The 18,399-nt window shown below is 37.4% G+C and overlaps 1 protein-coding gene across 16 annotated transcripts in view; it reads right to left on the bottom strand.

Moving 5' to 3' along the window:
- Window positions 1-18,399, bottom strand: part of tmem132e (transmembrane protein 132E) — a 1,079,249-nt gene that overhangs the window by 21,349 nt on the left and 1,039,501 nt on the right. For 13 of the 16 annotated variants that reach the window (XM_087252404.1, XM_087252403.1, XM_087252405.1 and 10 more), the window contains 2 exon segments: window positions 13,761-13,966; window positions 1,177-1,453 (listed from right to left, as the gene is read on the bottom strand). In XM_087252404.1, the coding sequence (XP_087108530.1) occupies window positions 1,177-1,453; window positions 13,761-13,966 (483 nt within the window). 16 annotated transcript variants of the gene reach the window in all.

Genomic DNA, 18,399 nt, shown 5'->3' with positions numbered 1-18,399 from the left:
ATTTGTGAAATTATGTATAAAACAAAACATAAAGATAAGAAAACAGTATCGATCCTCAATCTCATTTGCTGTTCCATTAACACAAAAAAGTAATAATAAACAATAATAAACTATATTTAATAAACAATAGTTTAATAAACAACAATAATATTAATTATTATTATTATTATTAAACAATAGTAATAAAAAATAACATATATAAACAAGACAAAATATTTGTAAAAAAAAAAAACAAGAGAAGAAAAAAGAATTGATCTATAATCCCATTTGCTGTTCCATTCATTCATTCATTCATTCATTCATTCATTCATTCATTCATTCATTCATTCATTCATTCATATTCCTTTGGCTTAGTCCTTTATTTATCAGGGGTCGCCACAGCGTAATTAACTGCCAACTATTCTGGCATATGTTTTATGCAGTGGATGCCCTTCCAGCTGCAACCATCTTCTGGGAATATTTGCCTATATGTCCAGCCGCAACCCACTACTGGGAATATTTGCCACTATGTCCAGCCGCAGCCCACTACTGGGAATATTTGCCTATATGTCCAGCCGCAACCCACTATGGGAATATTTGCCACTATGTCCAGCCGCAGCCCACTACTGGCAATATTTGCATATATGTCCAGCCGCAACCCACTACTGGGAATATTTGCCTATATGTCCAGCCGCAACCCACTACTGGGAATATTTGAACATATGTTCCAGAAACACAATATCAAAAAAAAGAAAAAAAAATTCATAATAAAAGTAAAACAATGCGAGACAAAACAGAACAAAATATAAAACTATAAATAAAATAAAAATAAATAAAATAAACAGTAAACAACAGAGAAAACTAAATAAAATGCAAAATGTAAAATAAAACAGGCCACTAACAGTGTTAGAGCTTAAAAATGTAACACCAGGGAAGAATATAAAGCTTGTACTTGAATATATACGAGACAGTAAAAAGGCTTGAATAATTGTCCCTCAGGCACTTTGCATTATGTCTCGACAGGTATAAAATCCCTGAGTAAGGACCGGGTGTCCAATAATTTTGGATGAGGAGAATGTAATATAGCAAATGAAATTGAATAAATATTGCATGGTATTATACGCTACTGAGAGCTTACTAAAACACATTTTTATCCCCCTCATAAATCCATCATTTAGAATTTTACTTGTATTCTACCTTCAGAGTGGACGATCCAAGCTCGTTGGCCACTAGCACGGTCCTGTCTGCCAGCTCGGCCACCCGTCCATCTACCACTTTCAGGGAGTCTTGCACCAGCTCCGTCACGTCCACTTGCCAGTCTGGACCCAGCATGGTGATCATCTGGTTTGTGCCTTCAGATGAAGTTGTGTGGAACTGGGTCAAAACCTTAATCTGGGCCCTCTGGTACTGGAGTGTACATCCCCGGCTCACTTTGCGGTCATCGTCATCGTCGTCATCACTGTCTCTGGCCGTTCTGAGAAAACAATTGATAGGTCATAGTGGGTTAGGCATTCTCAAATTTGCACTCACTCAGAATTGTTGTCCTGGACTCTTTTGGATGTTAGACAGAGCAAAACAATTTTGACGTAAGATTATTTTGCTTACCCCACTAGCATATTATTTTTGCTTGTTTTAGGGAGCTTTCACACCTGTAGATCGATTATTTTGTTTCCAAACTGGGATTAAAATAGTTACAAGGTTGCTTTTGTTATTGGTGTGCTGATATTAATTATGTTTCAAGTTATAGCCAAATGTTAGACTAAAAGATCTGAATTATATTTTAGAAAAAACAAACAATCATTTCACACCATTAACATAATTTACAAGATGATAAGCAAGTACATTTACAGCACATATTGTGTATTTATTAATCGTATGGGAAATTAAGTGTAGCTCATTTATTTTGGTCCTTTTGTTCAATCTTTTTGGATTAAAGTGTCTTTTTAAAAATGCTTTCATTATCCAAAACAATCCATTGTTTAAGACTTAATTAAAACACCTTGTATTGGGTTTTGCACTACATTGGAAAGCTTTATATCCATAAATGTAAATAAATATAAACCCTTTTTTAGCATATTCAAACAAGCACTGGAACAGTACTAACTTACCATTCTACATCTAGTAGCCTAAAGACTGATGTTAAAACTTTTAGAATTTGATCTTATTGTTTTGTTTAAGGCGAGGCAGTGGCGCAGTAGGTAGTGCTGTCGCCTCATAGCAAGAAGGTTGCTGGGTTGCTGGTTCGAACCTCGGCTCAGTTGGCGTTTCTGTGTGGAGTTTGCATGCTCTCCCTGCCTTCGCGTGGGTTTCCTCCGGGTGCTCCGGTTTCCCCCACGGTCCAAAGACATGCGGTACAGGGGAATTGGGTAGGCTAAATTGTCTGCACCCACATAGCAAAATTGCTCTGGCCCACACAATCAGGTTTTGCTTGGCCCACATGCCGCAGTGAATTACGGTACATGACTGGACCAAATCTGGCTTCTAGACAAGGGTCAAACACAGACCATATCTGGGCCAAGTCTCAGCCAAGCTAATAACTCATAACTGGGCCTGAACTGGGCCAGTAAGGTTGGTGTGTCACGATTGCAATGAAATTGATAAACCCATGAAGCATTGCACTTTAGGCACACTATGGGCCTTGTTTTTTCTCAGTGACCTGATTGGTAGAATTGATTTATTTAATCAAAAATTATTTAAATGTATTTTAAATGATGGTCAAGACTGGCCAAACTCACGTGGCCCACAATCAATTTTTTAAATCTGGGCCAAATACTACATTTTACATCTGGCCCAAATCTTGTGTGCCGCATTATAGACAGTGCCACCTCTGCCAAACCCAGGCCATGGTTGGCCCACATGCTGTATGCCAGTGCCGGATGAATGCCTGCTGTCCCAGCTTAATGCCAAATCGGGGCCAGAATTCTTTGCTACTAGGGTAGTGTATGAGTGTGTGTGTGAATGTGTGTGTGGATGTTTGCCAGAGATGGGTTGCGTCTGGAAGGGCATCTGCTGCATAAAAACTTGCAGGGTAAGTTGGCGGTTCATTCAGCTGTGGCGACCCTGGATTAATAAAGGGACTAAGCCGACAAGAAAATGAAAGAATGAATGAATGAATGTTTTGTTTAATAGGCCTATTCATGATTATTTATTTCCTTTTTTATGCCCTCACATTTTTCCCTTATTTCTTATGCGTTTGTAGGCTACTTAAACTTAATTCATAATTCCCTTTTTAAAAATTAACTATAGTTTGTACTATAGTTGGTTGAATTATAGACTTTATTCTGATTTATTTGTACTGCAAATTGTAATTGTACTGTTTTAATTGTTGTTGCAACTTGTTTTGATGTAAAATTATTTTGCTTACCCCATTGTCAGATTATTTTGCTTGTTTTAAAGAAAAAATCACTTAATTTTGACATATTACTTATGAAAAAAAGCTATATTTTGTGCTTGTCTAGAAAAAATGTTTAGATATTAGAACAAAAAAGTTAGGTTAGAAGAGCGTTTTTTTCTGCAGTGTATCTAATCTGTGTCTCCATGTAAAGTAAGTGAGAGTTAGAAGAGTAATGCCTGGCTGGATCTTAAAAGCCGAACGCAACTTCATCCATTCTACTCACATAACTAATTAATCAGACAACTTGAGATGCAGAGACAGCTGTCTGCCTGCGACTGACAAAGCATGGCCTACTTATCGATTAGCTTAAATTGAGCTGAATGTAAAGCACCGTGTTAGCATGTAAGGAGACACACTGGTACTACACAGCAACAAAGAATGACTGACAGGCACACAAACGCATCAGTAGAAGACTCATCAGGTCTCTTCTGAGTTTTACACCGGCGCCTGTTTTGAGGTAAAAATGTGTGTGTGAACTTGTACCCTATATTGTCCAACTCGTTTCTCAATTTTTCCCTTAAATAAAATTATCCTAATATTCTGCAATAACAGCACTGGTACAGCCTCCTCACCCTTCATTACTCCTTATTCACACTATGAGCGACTCGCAGCAGCAAAGCGACAAGCGACCGTTCATTTCAACAAAAAGCGAGTGACTTCCAGCGACCAATGTCTACATGAGCGACAGTGACAGCGACTGTTGGCAATTGCGTGGCCGTGTTGAGCGTTGCGACAAACTTGAGAACCCTTCAACTTTATGCAAATGAAGAGCAACTTTCTTGAGCACCAGTAGAGCTTACATGATCCTCTCTCAGCTCGCTCAGAGGCTGGTTGTATTCGTGCTGTATATACCTACACAGACCTGCATTTGAAGCAGGTGGCCACCTAGAGTGACAGGCAGCTCGAAAAGTCACTGCTACTGTGAATGAGGTATTACTTCGCCAACATAGTGACAGCAGATCAATAAACTCACTACAGATTGACAAATATTGCAGCTGTTGGACAACATAGGCTTTTTTTAGGCGAGAATGTAGATGTTTAGATTGCAACTATGCAGTTTATTTATAAGGAGAGTGCCTATTTTAAATATTTATAATTTCAGAGATTCAGCGGATTGGCGGCCATCAGCCTGTCATATTGAACAGAGCAAATATGGTTACAGTTCCACCACAAGATGGTGACAGAGACCACATAATAAGTCCTTAGGAGAGAAAAGCTCAACATAAATTTCAAATTACAGCTGATGAAATCATAAAAGAGGTAAGTGATATTCTAAGTCGATCTCTCTCTTTTGTATGTTGTAGTGCTGTATTTATACTATCTGGTAGCATTTGTTTGGGCTGCGTTTGTTTGGGGTTTGGGCTGCGTTAGTTATTGTATTATCCCGATTGCAACAGAGAAATACTGGGAAATCTCTGTAGACTGATGGAATTTCTTTAAAAAAATTACTTTTTTTGTTATCCCTTTAGATATTATGCCAGAGCTATGGTTCCCAAAGTGGGGGTTGAGACCCCCAAGAGTGTTATGATACAATGTACTCCACATTGGTGTCACTTGGTGATTTCTAAAAGTCAAATAATTTTGATTAAACCATTTGAATGACCATATTTTTACCATAATCCACAGAAGATAAAATAGTAGTTTTTAAAAATAAAAACAACAACATGCAAATGAAAACCATCAGTCTTTAAATATTTTTGTTTTTAGAATTGGTGTGTTTATGTTAGAATAACAACAAAGCAATAGCGTCAGCTGCAGCAGATTGATTTTATTGACCTTATTCTAAAATGCGGAAGTGCGCCTGTTTTTGCGATTGTCTTAGAACTTCCGATTTAGTCGCCAATGGGAGTAAAGACTAGGAATAATAAACGGCAGAAAATGGTCAAACTACTTGCTCTACAAACAAATGTTTGCATGACTACACAGACCAAGTAGAATAATATAATAAGAAAATATCAAATTGCAACATCAAGCAGCGTAACGAGCCGTTTTTAACGTCAAAAAATGAATGGAAGTGAATGTGACCGGAAGTCGCGAGACAAAAAGATTCAAATGGCTGTGCCCGCTCATCGGCAGAGAATAAGGTGAATAGCACCATGTTAAACTTTCTGACAGCATCATGGCAATCAAATAAAAAAATTTAAAAAATAAATACAGGTCACAACTAAACATTGAGAATGATCTCTGATTGGCGGTCTCCAAAATTAAACCAACAATAGAATGCTGAAAACATTGTATCCACCAGTCTTTTTAACTGAGGTTAAAATTAAATTAAACAAATTAATAAATGACAATAAATGGTTGTTAGATTGATGCACTTTTTTTTAGTGCTGTCAATTTGCCCGTGTTTATAGGCCCTATGTTGTGTGAGCAATGTTTGTATGTGTATAACCACCTCCAAGGAATTTGGGGATCACGAGTTACTGGCCTTGTTATTTTAGTGGTCACAGGCTGAAAAGTTTGTGCTAGAGAATCATTCAAATTACTAGTTCTAAAGTGACGTTTGTGAATTAGCAATGGTTTCTGCTGTTCTGACGTCAGCTGCAGATGTGAATGAATGGCGGAATAAAGTAGTTCCTTATACAAAAGGGTTTTTGAGAGTCTTCGTGATTGACTTTCTTTTTATATACACGATTATGCAGTCAAACTGTTGTATAAACACAATTTCACACTCGTAGCAGTGCGATATGGCTTTATATCATCACTGCTGGGGCACTAAGACACTTGGTCTGCGGCTTTGAGCCAACGCACGCCTTCCAGCAGTGGCAATGAACATTGTAATATAGTGCAATATATTTGCGATGGATGTTTGAGTGTGTTTTTTTTTCCTTTTGCTTACTCGTTGTTGACTGGCATGTATGTAGTCGACAGCACTTGGGAGAAGCGCATAAAGGCCAATATGAAGAGCGAAATAGTTTCGGTCTCCTTTTTTTTTATTCCATAAAGTCTCCGGGTAAACACTGGGATACCTGGCACCCGTCACAATACCAACGGCAACAGAGAAATAGACTGGAGAAATCTCTGTAGATGGAGGACATTTCATGTCACATTCAGCCTTATAATCTTAAAATGTGAGCAAAACTCAGCTGTTTTGTTATCACCTTAATGGGGTCACACAACAGAAGTGCCGCTTCACATTACGCTTTAGAGAATCATTCAAACACTAGCTCTAAAGTGATATTAGTGAATTAGTAACGGCTTCTGCTGTTCTGACGTCAGCTGCAGATGTTAATGAATGACGGAAGAAAGTAGTTCCTCATACAAAAGGGTTTTAGACTCCATGTGTTTGCTTTATTTATTTTTTTTATATACAAGATTGTGCCGTTAAACTGTTGTAGAAACGCAATATCACACGAGTAGCAGTGTGATATGGCAGTATATCAGAACTGGTGGGGCGCTAAGGCTCCCACCAGTGCTGATATACAGCCATATTGCACTGCTACTCGTGTGATATTGCTCATATATATATATAATATATATATATATATATATATATATATATATATATATATATATATATATATATATATATATATATATATATATTTATTTATTTATTTATTTATTTATTTATATATTGATTTACCCAGACATAATAAATTTACCTAAAAATAAAACGTAATCTCTTACTTTAGTTTTTCAGCTGAAATGTAAATTAATTACAACATCTAGTGTCTGTATAACTAATTCACTCAATATTAGCACATACACAACACACCTAGATGTCATATAAGTGCACACTTCAACAGATGTTATTTTCAGTTTGAATAAATTGATTGATATCACAAAAAATAAATAATGTAAAAATAACTGACAGATATTGGACTTGTTTGCATATTTCATTATATTTTCACTAGAAATGGCAGCAGTTAGGGTTAGTGTTACAAATGTAATTGTTGATCAACAGATTTGGTCTGAGTTTTACACCACCGCCTGTTTCCATGGAGGTAAAAATCAAAAGGCTCAAAAGGCATCAGGTGTACCTGCCAGACTGAAACGCTGTGTGTTCATGAGGACTGTTGTGTTTTCTTGTCTCCTCATGCAGGTTAATATGAGTCTCGGAGCTGAGGAACACACCTCAAGAATGGAGCTTTGCTTGAACTCATTAGGGTGTCAAGAAAACTGGAGATTTCATGCACCAGGAACCTGCTCATCCAATAAAAATCGGTGTCCAGTTTTTGCAGACACATCATTGTTTCAGCAGTTTAGTGAGCCACATCAATCAATTGGTGTGGAAGGCCAATGTGAGAAACCTGCCCACTGACACGTATTTACATCGAGCAATGTAGTGGAATGAAATGGACAGGGCAGTAGAAAGGAAAGAGAAAGGGAAAAACAGATGAGAATAAGAAATTATTCTGACAGGATTCTTTGGTATAACTGAATCAATTATAGTAGGCTGTTTAAATGTAACATGCTTTTAACAAAATGTAATTAGCATTTGCCCAAAAGTGAAAAGTTTGCTAATAACAAATGGATATTTTTGTTGTTTAAGTTTTATAAAATTCATTCATTCGTTCATTACTTCATTCATTCATTCATTCATTTTCTTTTTTGGCTTAGTCCCTTTATTCATCAGGGGTCGCCACAATGGAATGAACCGCCAAATTATCCAGCATATGTTTTACACAGCGATGCCCTTCCAGCTGCAACCCAGTACAGGCAAACACCCATACACACTCACATTCACACACATACACTACGTACAATTTTGTTAATTCAAATCACCTGTACCGCATGTCTTTGGACTGTGTGGGAAACCGAAATACCTAGAGGAAACCCACGGCAATACGGGGAGAACATGCAAACTCCACACAGAAATGTCAACAGGCCCAGCCAGGACTCGAACCAGTGACTTTCTTGCTGTGAGGTGACAGTGCTAACCACTGAGCCACCATGCCACATAAGGTAAAATATAAATATTTTGATTTGTTTTTGGGTAAATATGACAAGCAACTTATAGTTACTTATTGTCAGTCACAGACTGTTCATAGCTAATAATCAATGGTGCAATAATGCAACATCTGTAGCCTCAAACATCCTGAGCCTTCCTCCCATTGAGTGAAAAAAAAAAATCACCTACAACGTTATTAAATGATTGTTAACAGACGTAAACTGACATGAGAGAAATAATCTTCATTTTTTTAGAAGATCAAAATGGGACAAAACAATGTGAGGGGAAAAAACAGGATGCAACTACACTGTAAACAATGCTGGGTTCCACACAAATAATTTGTGTTGTGGCAACATTAAGGAATTACACCTTTTAACTGCCCACCAAGAAAAAAAAAAAATTGCATTTCTTACCTCCTAATGCCGCAAGTTAACACACTCAATGCATCAAACACATCCCATAATTTCTAAAATATTAGCCTCTACCAAATGGTTGATATGTCGGTTTATGGTAAAAATACTGGAATTAATATTCATTCATACATTTTCTTTTCAGCTTAGTTCCTTCCTTTATTAATCTGGGGTTGCCACAGTTAAATGAATCGCCTACTTATCCAGCATATGTTTTACGCAGCTGATACCCTTCCAGCTTTTCTTCCACCTTTCCCAGCCATCTCTGGGAAACATCCATACACACTTATTAACACTCATACACTAGGGACAATTTAGCCTACCCAATTCACCTGTACCACATGTCTTTGGACTGTGGGGGAAACCGGAGCACCCGGAGGAAACCCACTCGAACGCGGGAATAACATGAAAACTCCACACAGAAACGCCAACTGACCCAGCCGAGGCTCGAACCAGCGACCTTCTTACTGTGAGGCGAACGTGCTACCCACTGCGCCACCACGTCACTCTCACTGAATAATAGTAAATGAAGATAATGTGTGGATTATTTGGATAAATAAGTACATTTCACTTTCCCAGTGATGGGTTGCGCTGGAAGGGCATCCGCTGCGTAAAAACGTATTGGATAAGTTGGTGGTTCATTCCACTGTGGCGACCCTGGATGATTAAAGGAACTAAGCCGAAAAGAAAATGAATGAATAAAGTCAATTTTACTTATAACAGCAGGTTAATTAAAACTACAAACTTAAAACTAAAAAATTGGAAATTGTTAAAATTGGGTTGCTTTTTTTTCCGAAAGTGCTAGTTGAGAACCTACAAAGTCTAATAGGACAAATTAATATTAAATGAGTTTCATTCATTCATTCATTCATTCATTTTTTTGGCTTAGTTACTTAATTCATCTGGGGTCCCACAGCGGAATGAACCGTCAACTAATCCAGCATATGATTTACGCAGCGGATGCCCTTCCGGCTGCAACCCATCACTGGGAACATCCAGACACAACCATTCACACACAATCACTATGGACAATTTAGCCAACCCAATTCACCTGTACCACTTATCTTTGGACTTGAGGGGGAATCCAAAGCATATGAAGGAAACCCACGCGAACATGGGGAGAACATGCAAACTCCACACAGAAATGCCAACTGACCCAGCCGAGGCTCAAACCAGCGACCTTCTTGATGTGAGGAGAGAGCACTACCCACTGCACCACCGTGCTGCCCTGTCATGAACTTATTTTAAGCAGCAAAAGTCATTTTTTGAGTGTGGATCCAAGCAGAGACATTTTTTCTTTCCTTGCCTGACGATTTGTGTCTTTTGACTTGTGGCAACCCGATAACATTTCCCAGATCTGATTTCTTAGCTTCTTAAACAAAATGACAGTGCTGACACTGGGATAAAGACTGGATGTGAAAAACAAATCAGATTTTGAGCTGATCACACAGAGATTGCATGTGTGAACAAAGCCTAAGAGATCTTGGGTCCTGGGAGGAAACAAAATCAAAGGCACTCAAATTGAGGTCAAATGCAAATGCAATGACACAATAGTATTGTGTGTGCATTTCTGTATAAAACAGAAAAAAAAAACATGGCACAAAGAGACTTTGTTTACAACAGATTTAATTTACCAAGCTAAATGCATGCTAGGAGCTACAGTATATGTTAGTATCAACACACACAATTAACATCAAATAAATGTGTTTTTACTGTTGTATGGTCTTGGTCATACAAAAATTAACACTTTTTTGCTACTTTTTTAAATTTGTTCAAATATTTTAAGTGATCCGATGTTAAATGTCAAAGCTCTCTACAGCTGGATTTCAAACGGTTGACATCTTTCTACTGTTGTATGGTACATGCGTCACACCGCCAGGCCTACGCCAAGGCAAGATGTAGATTGACGATTTGCTCCCAAATTGGATTAGCATAACCGAATCAGATCATATTTCCATTTTAATGGCCCATTTGAATGAATTTAATTAGAGATTTACATCAAAAAAGAAAGACCTCTGTAAGTGAGCAATAACCATACTAGTGAGTTCCCAGAATATTTTCCATCGTGATTAATTCTGGAGAGGTTCCTCATGAAAAATGCGCGTGCTGATATTCTGCCGTGCCCGGCGTGACAACACCCTCGCTTCAATTTGTCATAATCACAGTAAATGGGCTGTATGAAGAATGACATTCGAGTCTCTCGAGCTCTGTAGCCGCTTTGTATCTTACACAGCCCTCGTTGGCCCAGCTTTAAAGCTTTTAACAACTCCATTAATTAAACTATAGCACTGTTTTATCGCCCTCGCAAGTATTACGAAGATCAAAACAAACATGCGACAATATAAAAGCAAACATGGACTATAAGTGGGAATCATTACGCATAAAAAGCAGTCAGAGTGCATGTGGTGACAAATAGGCTGTAAATAAAGTATTTTTGTGTAAACCAGCAATTTTGAAAAAATATATATAGATATACACTAACCGGCCACTTTATTAGATACACCTTTCCAACTGCTTGTTAACACAAATTTCTAATCAGCCAATCCCATGGCAGCAACTCAATGCATTTAGGCATGTAGACATGTTCAAGATGATCTGCTTCAGTTCAAACTGAACATCAGAATGGGGAAGAAAGGTGATTTAAGTGACTTTGAGCATGGCATGGTTGTTGGTGCCAAACGGTTGGTCTGAGTATTTCAGAAATTGCTGATCTACTGGGATTTTCACGCACAACCATCTGTACAGTTTCAGCAGGATATTGCGGTATGTCATAAAGCACAAATCATCTCAGACTGGTTTCATGAACATGACAGTGAGTTCACTGTACTTAAATGGCCTCCATAGTCACCAGCTCTCAATCCAATAGAACACCTTTGGGATGTGGTGTAACAAGAGATTCGCATCATGGATGTGCACTCACCTAATCTGCAGCAACTGCATGATGCCCTCATGTTAACATGGACCAAAATCTCTGAGGAATAGTTCCAGTACCTTGGTGAATCTATGCCACGAAGGTTTAAGGCAGTTCTGAAGGCAAATGGGGTCCACCTTACTAGTAAGGTGTACTTAATAAAGTGACAAAATGACCGGCGAGTGTATTTATGTAGTTTGAAGTCTGTTGTTTGAGAAAATATAAGGAGCCACTAACTTTATCAATTCTTTAACAGTTAAAAATAATACTGAACTGCAAATATGTCCTTTGATGTAAGAGGCTTGTGTTAGAGGCTCTTTTTGCCCGATTAACTTTCATTATAATGACATTTGAGTGACCATGACACTATATAATCATGCATTATTGATTGTTGGTTGTTTTCCTTGTTAGGAATAGGTAAGATTTGTAGTGTCTACTGCAGTGGTCACCAAACTTGTTCCTGGAGGGCCGGTGTCCTGCAGATTTTAGCTCCAACCCTAATCAAACACACCTGAACAATCTAATCAAGGTCCAACTAGGTATACTTAAAACATCCTGGCAGGTGTGTTGAGGCAAGTTGGAGCTAAACCCTGCAGGGACACCGGCCCTCCTGGACCGAGATTGGTGACCCCTGGTCTACTGTATATAATGATATACACATAATCTTGCATATGGTCCTTTAATTGATTCAATATTTATGTTAATAAGTTAATAATCTGTTTATAACTTTAATATTAACGTATAGTGTCACACCAGATAACATGGTTTTCAGTGACAAAAAGTATCATGTTTCTATGTTTTTAGAAATATATGCATGAAAAAAATTCACTAAAATAGTCAAGCAAAAATCTAAAACATGTAATAACAAAAGTTTTTTTTTTTTAACAGAAAGTCCATTCAAACAGGAATTTAAGGAAATGTCTATTGTTTACTGGATTATAAATGATGATGATACTAATTAGATGCGCGATTTTGGAAATATTTGACGTATATTGCTATATCTACAGTATACAATTTTACCAGATAGCTTGAATAGCTCGGAATTCGGAACGAATTCCTTCATTTAGACTTATTACTCTGAAAGACCATGGCTGTTATTCTGGATTATTATTGGGAAGATTTTACATTACAGTATTCAGGTACAGAAATTAAATAAACGAATGTAAAATAACATCGCATATTCTTTATTGTATAAATGCATCATTTAAGTTAAAACAGTACAATTTCATGTGCCTGAATACTTTTAACTCTCATGAATTCTTATAGTGGGTTCACACCAAACGTGCATGAAGCATCAAGCGCGAATGATTCACATGTTAAGTCAATGTAAAGACGCAAATAAACATCTTGCGGCACATTTTGTGCGAATGACGCGGTGTGACTCGATTTTTGTGAATGAAGCACCGCGAATTGAGCATTTGGAATGTTTGCCGTTTAACGTCATAATTGTGTGATTCGCTCGAATTGGAAAATCTGAACTTTAGTGGACATTCAAGGTGAGTTTACCAATCTGGAGCTTGCTCCTGCAGGGGTGTGATTGTGACGTAGTGCCTGTTGTTGGTGTCCTGAGGGAAAAAGTCTGAAGCACTGCTTAAAAGCTCCCATTATCCAGGTACAGTTTCTAGAGGAGTTTAAGAACTCACAGAGCTGGGTGCACCTCAGAAAGGATCTAGTGGACATGGCGCCAAAAGAATTTACGCTGTTTCAGCCTTCCTAAAGCACATAAATCACAGCTACTCTCTCAATAAAATCCATGTTAGCCATTAAGGCATCGAAGTCATCGGGCAGACAGAAGCCCCGGCCATGACGTGAAATCGCATCTATTGTTAAGTGAATTTGACGAATGTAGCGAGTGAACTCAATTTTCACAAACTTATTTATGCATGCTGCATCTGGTATCAACACAGCATTACACAGTACACATGTAAATGGTAAACTTTAAACACCAAAAAACTGCATTAAAATTGTGACTCCTAGTAAACTATAACCCAAAATATATCAACTCAACATTGCACTTCATGAGATGTGACTATTGCACATGTGCACATTGCTGAAACGATATATTGTGCAGCCCTAATACTAATTATTTTGATTTTTGTCATGTGTGAGAGTGAAAATTCAACATCAACAACCCGAGTACAATCATACGCTCAGATTAGCAGTGTGTCTTACCTGCGGTCGGGTAAAATTGGCACCCTCCAGCCCTTGATGAAGCTCAGTCTGTTGTCTGAGAGCTCCACTTTAAGGGGCAGTTTGGGCACCCAGACAGTGAGCTCAAGAGGGGCACTCAGGTGCTCATAGCTGAAAATCACCCGAGCGTTCATGGAGCCACGCGTCTCTTTTCCATTCACAAACACATAGTCACAGTTCATGGACACCTGTTGAGGAGAGCAAAAAGACATTTGATTGCTTTCGCTGCATTCTCTGGAGAGTCTGCACAGTACAAACTCTCTTCACCCTGCAAGAGAATGATAGTTTAAAGTAGAGATGTGAATTAAAACTTTTATTTGAAATAACATTTATCAATATTTGCTGAAAGAAAAAGCCCCCAAATAATGGTCTACAAACCCAGTCTACAGAGCATTGCATCACTAAATTGAAGACTCAGAAGAGAACTGAACAAGCTTAGGGTATTTTTCAACCCAGGCTTATTATTGATACGAACCCCTGTATACATTTCTGGAGATTCTGTGAAGTACATCCAAGGAGGTATGTGCTTTTGCAGTTGCTGTTTTTGCGAATTCACCAGAGGCCTCTGTGTATGCGTTTTCAGATCTCAAAGTTCTTGCGAGAGTGCCATTTGGGCCTGTTGTTCTCGCGTAAATCCAACAAAGGCCACTACTGGCTGACTGACTGACCAATTTCCACGTCCACCCCCTTCCCTAAACCCAACCGATAGTGTTTTCAAAAACAATCTCAAACATTTTTTACCCCGTTTTCAGATCTTACCAATTACTCATCCTATTTTTTACTTGTTTATATTTTGCCTTTTTGTTTTTGTTTAACCTGCTTTCTGGAACCATTCTTGACCAGACTCAAACCCGTCATTGCAGTCAACTCTTATTTGCATCTCAAGTCTGCCGGCTTACATTGTGAGCTACTGGGCAAACTGGTAACAGTAGAAAAGCTTTCCACACGGAGGTAAGCGGTCAGCTGGCATCGCAAAAAGAAACAAAAAGCAGTCGGCAGTGTCAAACCACACCGTAATGTTCTTTTTAAGGATGAAATGCAGCAATACGTAGCTCTGGCTACATATTTGTGCTCTCCGGAAATGTATACGGGTGTACGTTTTTACAATGAGCCTGTGTTAGTATGATTTGAGCAATATGCTTTAAAGAAACACTCCACTTTTTTTGAAAATAGGCAAATTTTACAACTCCCCAAGAGTTAAAAAATGGAGTCTTACCATTTTTGAATCTATTAGCCAATCTTTGGGTCTGGCGAAAGCACTTTTAACTTAGCTTAGCATAATAAATTGAACCCGATTAGACCATTAGCATCTCTCTTAAAAATTCCTAAAATTAAATTATTTTCCTATTTAAAGCTTGAATCCCCTGCATTTAAATTATATGATGTACTTAGGCTGAAAGACAGAAAATTAAAAGTTTCTACTTTCTTGCTTAAAACAATTTTTTTTTAATTATATACTCATTGTGTCATAAAATTCAAGAAACTGCCGTACCGCAGGTGCAATGATATCACATAGTGCTTGAAAAAGTCCCAGCTAGGTAACTATGTAACACCACTGTGTAATACAATTCACAAAACTAGCTGTTTTTTATTATTTTGAGCAATATGCTAATGATTAAACGATTTAATTCCAAGCTAAGCTAAAAGTGCTTCCGCCACATCCAAAGATTGGCTGAATGGATTCAAAATTGTTAAAACTCAATAGTTTAACTGTAGGGGAGTTGTAAAATTAGCCTATTTCCAAAAAAGTGCAGTGTTTCTGTAAAGATTCTGGATTCAAAAACACTTGAAACATGTTATGTTACTATAACCCTTCTGGTTGTGTTTGTCCTGCTCCTAGCTGCATTCAAAACAGCATTTCCATCTTAATAGGTAGAAATTAACAAAACCTTAATTTAGATAGGGAAAGGAGAGTGAGGTTTACATTCACAGTTCCTAATAACTGGCTTCCATTAAAAATAACACATCTAAACCACACTCCTATCCGGGTCACGGCACCAATGGAAACAGGGTGGTTCTATTTAGCTTTCACTGATAAGGTAAGGTCTGGCATTTTCAGGATGGAAAGGGGAATAAATAACAGTGCCTAAAGAGCTTTTTTTTCTCTCAACCTCAGTTACTAGTGTTCCTCCTATGACCATGTAAGGGACAATTGTTCATTAAAACTTCTACCAGCTCCCACTAGCCTTAGCATTAATTTCACTGAGCCCCCTTTAACCTAACTAATAACTGCAGCCTATAACGGACACTAAGTAAAGAGTACTTACACCGCTCCTACTTGCTGGCTTCCATAATACTCATCTTTATTCATCTCACTTCTCGGTTACGGCACCAACGTGAACAATAGTTCCAATTGGCTTGCTATGAATATTGCTATAAATTGATCCAAACTACATAACTATATACTAAATACTGCAGCACCTAGCATCAGCCACTAATGTGTACCATTTAGGTTCTAGGGAGTAAAGTTTACTACCTGGCTTCCATTCCACTCAGACCCCGTCACTCATCTTATGTATGGAATGGTTTTACTCACCCTGCTGTCCCTAAGTTTCCAAGATGGGATGCAGGCACACTAACAAAGACCCTACAGACCACATCCAGTGTCAGTCGCTAGATTACACTGACCCATTTTAACCATATCCTTGTCATGGTACCAATGTAACTATTCTGGATCTACCTGCTGTGCTACAAGCTTTATTCAACCAAATGTTTTCACTATTGGAGATGGGCCCACTGACAAGGACCCTAAATACCACAGCCTCTAAAATCAGTTGTTATGTGGCTCTTAAGGCCAATAAGTGATGTTTAATCACATAGTTCCTACTAGATAGGCTCCATCAAACTCATCCCCCTTAACCTCACTCCTATCAAATTCGTCCTCCTATCAAGAACTCGGCATGCTACAAAAGGGATTTAACGGAGTGAAGTTTACTCACACAACTCCTACTAGCTTGCTGCCATTATTATCAGCATTACAGTGTACTTTTCCTGAAGAAGCAGTAGACGCATACAAGACTAAGTATTAAAACTTTTATTTGACATCTCAGTATCTCAAAAATTTGCCCCCCATATTGATGCCAGCTGCATAGCCTCAGCACTACACCACAAAAATGTGAACTCGGAAAGAGCTTAGGGGCATTTCTTCATCATCTCGGACCCCATGAAACATGCAAAGCAGTTTAACTGAAAAATATGTCTGTACTGTGCTACATTTAGCAGTTCTTTATTTATTTTATCCAAGAACACATCTCCCGTGACTATAAGAGTTATTTTTTATTTTGCTGTACACGCAACGTAATAAAGTGAATTTTACAAATAAAAACATTAATAATAATATAATAATCAATTAATAATATTATATTAACAATATAATTAACATGTTTGTGAAATGGTTTTTTCATTTGTTGATGTTCTCGCAGATGGAAAAAGAGAACTGAACATTTGTGAAAAATAAAATTTTTGTGTAAAAATACTATTACATTGCTGCAATAATACAAATTTTATTAAATGATAATAATATTAAGTAAAAGTACATAGTACTCTTTTAGTTACATTTGAAAAAAAAAATCTGCTTTTCATTACTTTTATAGGTGTAAACTTGTTTGAATGGTTTAATTTTTATATAACAAGACTACATATAAAGGAATTTGGACTAACAAAGGGTATGGCCGATTTTTCCTCATGACATATTATAAAAAAGGAGACACTTTTTGGCCATTTTTCAAAAAATATTGTCAAGCTTTAAAAGGTTTAAAGTGTATGATGAAAAGACTGAAATTTTGCCTTTTATTTACATATTTTACACTATTTTCCTTATTTGTTCATGTTGTGTCTGTCATTACAGTATGGCTAATTTATTTCGTATATAGCTGTACATCACATGGAAATTTTATTTTACACTTAATATTAAACTTAAATGATTCTACAAAAAAAAAAAAAAAAAAAAAAAACACAAGTACACTGTCAGTTTTAAAATAATTTTAAAAATTGCTTAATTTAACTTATGGTATTAGATGTGACACTATATATTTTTCAAATTAGTGTTTTAAGAGCTCTATTGTTTATTTTAATAAATAGCATAATTGTTTAATAATAAAGAAATTTAAGTTTCACCTTTGCTAAAAGTTCTGATAAGTTTCACTTTCCGATGCAGCCAAATCTGTTAGCATTGTCATCTGTCATGCTTCAAACTAATTCTAAACACTTTATCGTTTTTGAGTAAGTCAAGGTGCTAAGATTAATAATGTCTACTTTAACAGAGACGAGATCACGATTGCATACAGTCTGAGTGCTAACAGACTTTACACGCGATGATGAGAAGACTTGCAATTCGTTTGAAAAAGCCTATTTAACAGCTGGCATATCCAGCCATATCAATCAAATCACCACTTCAGAATCACAGCAGTTTGTGCGGGTATTTTAGCATTAAATAGTCACAAACGTTCACAAACATTCATATATATATGGCTCGGTTCCACTGAGTGGTATAGTACGTTACGGTTGGAGATGGTACGGATCCCCTTTATTATGCTTGCGTTTCCACTACCAAGGGTATCCTTTTGGTGGGTGTGGTGTGTGTCAAAGTTTCAGTCAACGTAATTTTCGCTCGAGAAAATGT

This window comes from Danio rerio, chromosome 5 (genome assembly GCF_052040795.2).
Source record: "Danio rerio strain M-AB ecotype USA chromosome 5, GRCz13ab, whole genome shotgun sequence".
NCBI lineage: Eukaryota > Metazoa > Chordata > Actinopteri > Cypriniformes > Danionidae > Danio > Danio rerio.
The sequence above is the reverse complement of the archived record's forward strand: the minus strand, read 5'-3'. Positions and strand labels throughout refer to the sequence as shown.